Genomic DNA, 11,469 nt, shown 5'->3' with positions numbered 1-11,469 from the left:
AAGAAATAAACCTTTTTTTTTTTTTTTTTAGTAATTATTTGTTTTTATTTATTTATTTTTTGCCCTCTTATTATGAAAGGGTAAACTCTGGTTCACACTCCAATACAGTAGGTGGCGATAATGCACCTTAACATTGGTGCTACCCGCCATAAAACCGAAGAAGAAGAAGAAGACTGCGTTCGTTCGAATGTGAAAGGTGCTGTTTTATTGGCCACGTGACTGCGGTCAGCCAATCAGCGGTCATCTGTCGCCTGGTTACGGGAGCTCTATGGTCGGGGAGAGCTAGCCGGCTAGCAGCGCCTCTCAATCCTTTCTCCCTTTGTCACGGTATTCATATCTACCGTCAGCTCGTTGTAAGTATCTATATGATATTATATCTCATTTTATTCTGTCATTAATAAACATCTAGATGATCGATGGATTGTGAACTTGTTCGTGTCTTTAAATATATACGCGTTTAGCAGCTCTAACATACGCTAGTCGGACAAGAGCGAATTAATCACGTAAAAACATGGGGCTTTTTAACAATGTATTGCCATTGTAACGTAATTATACTATATTATATATAGTGTAAATGTGTATTAATGACTTGAACTGTCAGATAACAACAATGCTCTTTGTAAATAACATATATTTTTATAAACCGCCTTAAAATTCACACAATAAGGCAGTGGGTCTTATGGGCATGATGATTTATATGTGGATATTAACAAAGTTAGTATTTTATGAATGTGTGTTTTTAATTAAATGGTTGTTTAATCCGTCCTCCACAAATATAGATTAATGTGTGGTCAGCAAATGTACCCCATTGTGTTCCATGCAATTATTTTTCTGATTTAAAAGAATAGTTAACCCAATTTTTCTTTTGCTTTTGCCGTTTACTCTCTCTCATGTCGTTCCAATCCAAAATATGATTTTCTGTCTTCTGTGGAGCACAATACAAAGAGACATGTTAGACAGAATGACGTTCTCAGTCACCATTCACTTTCATTGTATGGGAAAATATGTAATAAAAGTGAATGCTGACAGATGCTGTCATTCTGCTTAACATCTCTCTTTGTTTTCCACAGCAGAAAGAAACTTACCTGGATTTGGAGGAACATGAAGGTGAGTAAATGACAGATTCTTCATTTTTGAATGAACTGTCCCTTTAAGAATCAGATAATGGTCAAAAATAGACAGTATGGGCAGTGGTGACTGAGATATGTGTCATACAGTCATAGGAATGTGTGTATGGGCTTTGCAAATTTATATCCACCTTTTTAAGATTCATCTGATGGTGTATTAGCCTAATATTATTTATATTTTATAACATAAGTCTGTACTAACACAAATAGACATAAATTAGCTCTTTTCCTTTTCCATTCTTGACTTGTTTCTTTAAAAATAATATTAACAGTTTGGAATGAAGAAAAGTCTTGTTTATTTCTTGTTTTATGTTGATTATCTTCTCTAGGTGCAAAGTAGAGACAGTCACGAATGGTGAAGATAGAATGCAGAGTTCTCAACTTGTTTTCTGTTCATTTATTGAAAGTAAGTGCGTGATAGGCGATATATACGTAAACCGACTGATGAATATTTTCCATGTATACCACCGTGTTATAATGTTGTGCAAGACCTGTTTGCTTTTTATGATGAGAGTTCATAATCCATCCAATGGCTGAAGTCAATATCTGTGGTGAAATGAGGTCTCTCTTCAGCCGTAGGGTTTATCCAGTAATCATTTGGTGTTAATGGAGACATGTTTGGTTCACTGCACTAACTTGCTGGTTGTGATGTGCCTTAGGATCCACTGCCCTGGTTATTGATTGGTCACCGTCCTTTTTCTTATTCCAGGCTGCACATTTATGGCGTTTGTCAGTGTGAGTGGAGACTTCTGCCAGGCACAGCACCTGGTCATTGTAGACAAGTGAACAGAGGGCCTGCCATATGAAGATTATACTACCTGACTGCCCGTCTTAAATTCTGCCCTTTCGGGGAGCATCTTTTTTTGTCCAGAGTTAACGTGTATGAATCGGTTTGAGCCAATCCAGGTACTAGAGAGCGAATCGTTCTTTCTCTTTAGTGTCAACTGATCAGCTCTCCTCTCCTGAATGGGGTAATTATAAATTGCGAATCAGAAGGATAGTCCCCTTCTTTTAGTTTTTATTTTAAAGCTGTGGGAGCGTGAAAGTGGTCTCCTTCTCCTTTGTCCCTTTTTTTTTTTTTTTTAGAACATTCAGAGATTTGCCTCAAAGTTAAATTGCTTAGATATTTTGAAACCATTATTTCTACCCCTGTAGAAGATTCAGAAGTTTTTTTCATCAAGTCCAATTAATACTTCATTTGAGTGTCAAAATGAATCGCCCTGCTCCTGTTGAGATCACCTACGAATGCATGAGGTTTCTCATCACCCACAATCCCACCAATTCACAGCTGGCCAAGTTTACAGAGGTAAGGCTCAAGATGCAAACAGTTGATATGGATAGTAATATTAACACGAGGGTCAGAGCTGAATTATTTTTTTTCTTTTTTTGTCAATATCTTTTAGGAACTAAAGAGTTTTGGAGTGCAGACGCTTGTTCGGGTTTGTGATGCAACTTATGACAAAGCACCAGTGGAAAAAGAAGGCATTGAAGTTTTGGTGAGCAATTAACCTCTTTAAATATCCCTAAGATTCTGACAGAACTTGGTATTTTGTGATTATCGCAGAGGATTGTTTCTTTATGTTTTATTTAATGCGAAAATGTGTTTTCCTTTAGGATTGGCCTTTTGATGATGGTTGTTCGCCCCCTGATCAAATTGTTGACGACTGGTTGAACCTTCTCAAATGTAAATTTAAAGATGAACCAGGCTGTTGCATTGCAGTACATTGCGTTGCTGGATTGGGACGGTAAGTATCATCAGGACAAATCTGATTCAGTCAGGTTCACACACACAGATATGAAGTGTTGGTTTGTGGTTGTCTGTCTGTAGCTCACTGAGATATTACGCTGTGTCATTTTTGAGTTATCTTGGACCTGATGTGCAGAAATATGTCGTTCTTTTGGAACATTTTGTTCTGTAATGGTGTGAACCTCAGCATTTATCTAAATCAGTCAGAGAAATTCCTGGTCAGTAACCAAGTGTCATGAATCATGACGTATTTTAAATAGTTTTAAATGAGAACAGCTTTTTTTGTGTGTGTGTTCAGAGCTCCTGTCTTGGTGGCCATAGCCTTAATCGAATGCGGGATGATGTACGAAGATGCTGTTGAGTATATTCGTCAGTGAGTCACACAATCGAAGTTTTTCATTTTTCTGTGGAATATAATTTTTTTTGTCATTTTGTGATGTGACCGATCATTTTTCTTTTTAGGAAAAGGCGTGGGGCTTTTAACGCCAAACAGCTTATGTACCTTGAAAAATACAAACCCAAGATGCGCCTGCGCTTCAAGGATGCCAATGGTCAAAACTGCTGCATTCAGTAAATAAACATTCATCCAAAGGATCTTTGGAAACGACTGATATAATTATTATTGTTAGTGTTATGATCCATTTTTGTTTGATTACTATATTGGACCAGGATTTTGCTGTACTACAGTGCCAAGCACACAAACAGGTTACGCAGTAGTGTTTTTTTGACCAAACAGTCTAGCCAATCTTGTAAACTCACAGGCAGGTCTCGCTAGTGATGTTTTTCATTGTGGCAAACACATTGGTATAATGATTGACTGCAGTTGTTAGTGTTTTATGCCCTATCTAAAACTAGGTGTCCCCAGTTTTCTGGATTGTGTAACAACATCCTGCGGTGATCAGCATCCTGCTGTAAGTGATCTCACTTTGTTGGTGCTTTTCTTGAAGTCTGTCAGCTTCTCCAAAGTTACATGGGCACCACTACTGTATCTAATGTTATAGATATTAAACATTCCAAGAGATTCATAGCACTGATGGATACTAGATTATGGTCATCAGTAAAATGGACAGATGAATGAAATCCTAGATAATCCAATCAACAAAACTTCCTCTTCAAACTGATTGTGAAATGAGTCAAATTCAGAGAATAAAATAATAAAAAAAAAAAAAATCAAATTATTGTATTTTTGGTGTAATGTTTTTTTTTTTCTCTTCACTTAATGCTGGTGGAAAAATGAAATTTTGGCATAAATGGACATCTGATACACTGTAGTATGTGCAAGAAACATTGTATTAGATATCTGATTGTAATACAATAGAAACGTAATGTATATCATGGTAATGAATATTTTTTCAATACTCATGTATGGTGTAAAGTAATTCAAATTCCATAAATCTGATTCCTGAAATCAGATTTAACATCCTTAATTATGTATATTATTAAACATGAATGAGTAAAGCAGTTCAGTCGATTATGTGTAATAATACAAGATACATCATATATTTACTAACAAAAAAAGTACCATGGTATTGCCGTGTTTTTAAACATGTCCTTTGGCAATATGAAAAAAAAAATAATAAAAAATGTTGTATTAGATGTCAATCTAATACAAAAAAAAATTCTTTTTTTTTTTTTTTTTTTTTAGACATGAATCTAATACAAAAAAATATTCTTTTTTTTTAACAGAAAATATCTTTTTTCAGTTTTTTTTTTCCGCCAAACGAAGAGAATATTAAAAAAAAAAAATTTTTTTTTTTTTTTTTTTTTTTTAGACATGAATCTAATACAAAAAAATATTCTTTTTTTTTAACAGAAAATATCTTTTTTCAGTTTTTTTTTTCCGCCAAACGAAGAGAATATTCGTGCAATTTCTAACGTGTGGACTTTCGGTGGTGTTTTCTTTTCTTGACCACGAGTCGGTGCAATGCATATTGACTGGACAGACAGTCAAATGGATGTTGCCTGAACACGAATGCTACTATGGTAAAGGTTAGGCTCATGAATATTAATCACGTTTCGTGACTGGATACTTTAGGAAGGTTTGCCCAGATCCGTCAGTATGATCGATTTAATATTCATGAGCTAAACCTTCGCAGTAGTAGAATTAGTAATTCCGTAGTCCTGACCGTTTACACCTATGGCAAGCCATATTAACATTTATTAATTAAAAATATTTTATTTTACACTATATTTTGTTACTAATACATGTTTTTAAAGTACTAGTAAGCAGAATTGTGACTAATATCTTGTACTTATTCATCACACGCTATTACTATCCCAATTTAAAACGACCAATTTCATTTTTAGTGCTAAATAATCTTCTCAGTTGAATTCAATGGTGATCTGTGGCTCAGATATCTATTAGGCTGTTCACTTATGACTTATATGTATTCCAGATGTTGCTGGTACCTGTTTCAGTCTTTAGTACTTATTCTTTAACCACTAGCAACTATTCAGATATTTACCAGCATCTATTCCTGTTCCCTTTCATGGGAATTTCGAACTGCGTCCTCTAGTGTCTCGTTCCCTACTCAGGGAACCATGGTTACATAAGTAACCTGAGACGTTTCCATGGTACAAATTGGATGGATGAGTTTTTAGACACCGCATGAAAAAAAAATCTAATAATTTTATTTTTGTTGTAATGTTTTTTTTCCTCTTCACTTAATGCTGGTGGAAAACTGAAATTTTGGCATAAACGGACATCTGATACACTGTAGTATGTACAAGAAACATTGTATTAGATGTCTGATTGTAATACAATAGAAATGTAATGTATATAATAGTAGTATAAATAATTTTCTCAGTTGAATTCAATGGTGATCTGTGGTTCAGATATCTATTAGGCTGTTCACTTATGACTTATACAGGTGCATCTCAATAAATTAGAAGGCTTAGCAAGAGGAATACGACAACTGTAGCCAAATTCCTTGACACGTCTGTGTGTGGTGGCTCTTGATGCCTTGACCCCAGCCTCAGTCCATTCCTTGTGAAGTTCACTCAAATTCTTGAATCGATTTTGCTTGACAATCCTCATAAGGCTGCGGTTCTCTCGGTTGGTTGTGTATCTTTTTCTTCCACACTTTTTCCTTCCGCTCAACTTTCTGTTAACATGCTTGGATACAGCACTCTGTGAACAGCCAGCTTCTTTGGCAATGAATGTTTGTGGCTTACCCTCCTTGTGAAGGGTGTCAATGATTGTCTTCTGGACAACTGTCAGATCAGCAGTCTTCCCCATGATTGTGTAGCCTAGTGAACCAAACTGAGAGACCATTTTGAAGGCTCAGGAAACCTTTGCAGGTGTTTTGAGTTGATTATCTGATTGGCATGTCACCATATTCTAATTTGTTGAGATAGTGAATTGGTGTGTTTTTGTTAAATGTGAGCCAAAATCATCACAATTAAAAGAACCAAAGACTTAAACTACTTCAGTCTGTGTGCATTGAATTTATTTAATACACGAGTTTCACAATTTGAGTTGAATTACTGAAATAAATGAACTTTTCCACGACATTCTAATTTATTGAGATGCACCTGTATGTATTCCAGATGTTGCTGGTACCCGTTTCAGTCTTTAGTACTTATTCTTTAACCACTAGCAACTATTCAGATATTTACCAGCATCTATTCCTGTTTCCATGCTACAAATTGGATGGAAGAGTTTTTAGACACTGTATGTATTAAAGTATCCTCATATAGCCGTACAATAATATAATGAATAGCTTGTAAATAGTACGTAAATTAAAAATACGAGTAAAATATAGACAGATACGAGTTAAAGACATAAATGTGAAAACGGCTTGCCATAAAAACCTGCACAAAACGCCGAAGCCACTGGATTGGGACGCCGCTGTGACGTAAATGACCCAGTTCAGATGGCGCATCCTTTCACCACATTCACAGGACCAAACTCATAACGGGCAAAGGGTTTGAATAACAGAATTATCCATTTAACTTTTTGTTCAATCTACTTTGGAAGTTAAAGACGTATTGTTTTTATTTAGGTCTTCCTGTCTGATTTCGCTAGTCTGCAATCATGATGCCGGTAAGTTTGTAGCAGCTCATGATACTTTACTGCCGCTGAGACTCAGAGCTGTCGGTCAGGAGTATGATTGACAGCTCTCACTCAACATTCATAACTCGTGTATGCATTGCGTTGGACTGCGGGATTCAGTTAGACTATCATGAAGGAATGCGGCTCTTATGGCTTGTCAGTCGTAGTAAGGATCGAGTTAGAGAAGCAGTCATGCTGAAGAAATCACTGCATGTGCCAGATCATATCAAATGGGTGTGATACGGATTTTAATATTAAATATTAAATTGCCTGTTATGAGGGTTAAGTGACTGGTCACATACAGTATATCATTTTAAGTCAACAAAACAACAGTAGCCTGTGTGGCTTCTCAGATTTTGGTTGAATGCAGTTGGCTTACTGTAAAATGTCCTAGAGTGCACAATAGGATCTCTTTATATTTACATACTCTATAATTTATTTATTTTTTTTTATAGTTTTTCAGTTTTTAATTTTCAGTTTTTCTAATTCTGGTGTTTCTATTGTTTGTGAAATTTACTAGCAATTTCTGAGTGAAAATTGTTTCTACAGTTTTTTTTCTTATCTAAACTGGCCCCCAAAAGTGTTTTGACACTTTATCCACTCTTAAAATGTATGAATGTATTTATGCTCTATTATATAGATGTTTTGTTTAAAATTTGGATTTGAAAAGCTTTTTGATTCTTTCTGAAAAAGGGCATTTTTGGACCAGTTGGTTAATACTAATAGTGATTTTTAAAATGGTTTAGAAAAAGTTCTGCACTTGCAGTCTAGCATCACCTTGCTTTATGTGATACTTTGCATCAAACTATATATAAATAAATGTATGTACACACACACACACACTTTGGTCAATATTGGTTTATTTTCCTTGTAGCTATAATGTTTGTCAGTAACACTTTACAATTACAATACGATTTCATATTTGTTTACATTAGTTAACCACATTATTTAACGTGAACTAATAATGAATTTATTAATTATTTATTATCAATATCAGTCAATGTTAATTTTAATATGTACTAATACATATTTAAAATCAAAACATTGTATTTGGTAAAGTAATAGTTAATCCAAAAATGAAGATTCTGTCATTTACTAAACCTCAAGTTGTTCAAAACCTTTCTTCTGTTGAAGATAAAAGAAGATATTTTGAAGAATGTTGGTAATTAAACAGCTGCCGGTAGCCATCGACTTCCATATTGTGAAGAAAATGTTGGTTACCAACATTCTTCTTTTGTGTAGAAGAAAGACATTCATACAGGTTTGGAACTTGAGGGTTAGTATATAACAATAAATTTAAATTGTTGGGTGAACTATCCCTTTAAATTTAATTAATGAAATGTGAACTAGCATGAACAAATAATGAACAACTATATTTTTACTAATAATACTTTTTTTTTTTTTACTTTTTAATAATATTTTTGCTTAAAAATCTATAGTTTATTGTTTGTTCATGTTTGCTAATACATTTACTAATGTTAACCAGTGAAACATTGTAAAGTGTTCTCGGATTGTCTTGTTCACCCAGGTATTACTATAAAATGCTATGTATTTTTAATTCATTCTGCTTTTACTGATATTTATTCCACATTCTGGTTGTGTTTGTGTCCCTCATCCTGTCAGATTTCTTGTACTGTCTTTGTTTCTGAGTGAGAGTGATGCAGTTTGTGGCTGTGTTGAATGAAACATTAGCCTGCGGGGAGTATTTTAAGGCGCTCTGCGGTGAGCTGTGGAAAGGTTGGGTCAGTTGTCAGAATTCCTGAATTGTGACACACTCAGGGTTGTGTGCTTCTAAATCCCTCACACCCCAAATCCTGGAGCACTTTTTCCAGCAATTGCACAGAATACTGTTAGAATAGAAACTGCCATTTTATTTTTCATCTCCATGAGGCAGCAGTGTCCCTCAATAGGAGGTTTTAGGGCACAGATTACAGGGAGAGCCAGATAGGGTCAAGGGTCAAAGGTGAATGAAAGGAGCATCCTCTGTACTGAAGTTAACCTTTCACCTTTGTACAGGCAGTCACATTTGGAGTTCAGACAGCTTGGACTGAGAGTGGATTTAGAGTTAACTGATAGAGTTAATGGACTGCACTCTTCCCCTGTAGTGAACAGAGATTCCCTCACTTTTGGCTGCATGTTTCCTTTTTTTGGCTGCATAGACCACAGGAATGATTCCATAACATGTCAAACTCCAGTGCAGACATGTGCGATTAACCTCAGGACTCCAGATTGACATGTAATTATAAAAGTAGACTTTAAGAATTTATCTGCCAAACAACCAACATGCACAGATTAGTGATGGAAAGTCCAATTCTTTTCTGTGAACTGGTTCTTTCATACAGTTTATTTCAATAAACTGGTTCAAATAACCTGTTCACCAGTTTGTTTGTCACGTATACACAATTCTATTAATAAAGCACCCAATATTTATGTGATATGTGGATGTTGTACATGTCTAACGCATATTGATTGAATAAAGAAGTCTTAATCAACTCACCTTTTTATATAAACCATGAAAAACCATAAAAAACTTTAATTTCACCACTTGTTGCCATACTACTGTTGACTTGAAACGACTGCCATCGGATCACTGTTGTATTTCCAATACATTTTAGTTGTTATACTTTATGCTTTTCGGTAAAAGACATCAGAAACATACATTTTGCCTCCCTTTTTAAACCCTCAGCAGACAGTTTGTAAATTGGACTTGACCGTATACCTTCATAGATTAACTGGAGTGCGGAATGAGAAAAACTGGCATAATAGGATCATAAACTCTTGGATTTTGGCTCATTCCGAGTCGGAGTGACTGTCAGGCATGTCCGAAAGTGAGTTTTGATTGAGTAACTTATAGAGCTGTGCTGACTCGAGCTGCAAACTGTTTCAGACGGTTCAGTCCAATTTGGTGAACTGATTAATCCAGATTACTAAAAAGAACCGGTTCAAAAAAATTATACGTTTGCGATCCGTATGTCACTAACCCAGATCAGTCTTTTATTTTCAGAGCTGGGGTTTATGTTGATTTACTGTACATATGAATATTTATAACTCTAGAAGTGCCGGATGGGAAATGCTGAAGTATTTTCTTCCTTTGGGACAAGATAAATAAAATATCAAATATGATAAGTAAGCAGAAATATCTGTCTTCATGTTAAGCTAATTCAAGTCTGGAGAATTTTCACAAGTTTGCTGCTTGCAATAAGCAAGAGTTATTCTGTTTTGCGATGTAAAATTGCTCACAGCGTTTTGAATATTCATAAACATCCATGCCGCCCATAGTGCAAAGTCTATGACAGCTATAAGCTATGACAAGCGAGTTTGCGTTTGCAAATTGAGGCAGTAAATAGGAAGATGCACTCTGTTTACCTCACAGCTTGTTAATTTCCTGAAGAACTGAGCATTAAAGCTTTTAGATGAACCATGACGGATTTTCATTTGCTGTGAGAACATGAATCTGTCTCTTCTTATCAATTTCCAGTTATAGATTGAAGAAATTGTGCCCTAGGTGAACGCACACACATTTCGGCTGTCTCGTCGTGTGTTTTTGCCTGTCCTTTACACTCTGGCAGGCAGCTTTCTGGCTGTGAGATTACAACTTCATCTGCACTCAGAACAGAGAGTGTTGGCAGCTCAGGATCTTTAATACAACCAACATCGCTGTAGTAGGAAGCTGAGCCAGTGTGTGCTTTAGTTATTAGTCCTCACTAGTGTCACTCACATCTCCCCAGAGCCTCATTACTGAAATTGCGACCTCACAGTATTGCTGAATCTCTTAAGTCTCCTGAGGGTATTGACTCTAGCGCTTCACCTTTGCATTAAAGGGTTAGTTCACCGCAAAATGAAAATTATGCTGTGTTTTACTCACCCTCGAAACAGCCTAGGTGTATATGACTTTCTTCTTTCAGACGAATCCAGTCGGAGTTATATTAAAAATTGTCTTTGATCTTTCAAGCTCTATCGTTGTACTCAGCGGGTGTTGCATTCCTTCGGTTCAAAAGACGTGAAATAAAAAGCACCCTTCCAAAAAAAAAAGTGTCTCACACGGCTCCGGGGGGTGAACAAAGGCCTCCTGTAGCGAATCGATGCGTTTTTGTAAGAAAAATATCCATATTCAAAACGTAATAATCACTTTAATGTAGCTTGCGCCAACTGTTGTGAACGGAAGCAGTTCCGGGGGAATGATGTATGAGGTCAGCTTTGCGCATGCGCCGCTCAGAAGTGACGCACGCGGAGAGATCGAAACAAAACAACGGTCACTAATTAGAAGTACAAAACGAGGATTTGTAAAGAAGAATGTCGGAGGATTTCGATATAAGCCAAGAGGAGACTGGTTTTCCTTTGCTAAAGTAAGGAAACTTTGCTTCTTTTGATCCTGTAAACAAACGTTGGTTTTCACGAGATGCACCGGCGCATGTGCAGCGCTGACCTCATACGTCATCCCCCCGGAATTGCTTCCATGTAGGACTGTTGGCGCAAGCTACATTAAAGTGATTATTACGTTTTGAATATGGATATTTTTCTTACAAAAACGCATCGATTCG

At 36.0% G+C, this 11,469-nt stretch overlaps 1 protein-coding gene across 8 annotated transcripts in view; it reads left to right on the top strand.

The window, feature by feature from the left end:
* Window positions 1–4,351, top strand: part of LOC107680006 (protein tyrosine phosphatase type IVA 2-like) — a 7,342-nt gene extending 2,991 nt beyond the window's left edge. For 3 of the 8 annotated variants that reach the window (XM_016475749.1, XM_016475746.1, XM_016475747.1), the window contains 5 exons: window positions 2,283–2,433; window positions 2,531–2,623; window positions 2,742–2,872; window positions 3,173–3,247; window positions 3,337–4,347. In XM_016475749.1, coding sequence (XP_016331235.1) covers window positions 2,283–2,433; window positions 2,531–2,623; window positions 2,742–2,872; window positions 3,173–3,247; window positions 3,337–3,448 — 562 coding nt within the window. In that variant the 3' untranslated portion in view covers window positions 3,449–4,347. The other 5 variants (XM_016475744.1, XM_016475750.1, XM_016475743.1 and 2 more) reach the window with 5 other exon arrangements.
* The last annotated feature ends 7,118 nt before the right edge of the window (window positions 4,352–11,469 follow it).

This window comes from Sinocyclocheilus anshuiensis, unplaced genomic scaffold (genome assembly GCF_001515605.1).
Source record: "Sinocyclocheilus anshuiensis isolate Anshui unplaced genomic scaffold, SAMN03320099.WGS_v1.1 scaffold772, whole genome shotgun sequence".
NCBI classification, from domain to species: domain Eukaryota; kingdom Metazoa; phylum Chordata; class Actinopteri; order Cypriniformes; family Cyprinidae; genus Sinocyclocheilus; species Sinocyclocheilus anshuiensis.
The sequence above is the reverse complement of the archived record's forward strand: the minus strand, read 5'-3'. Positions and strand labels throughout refer to the sequence as shown.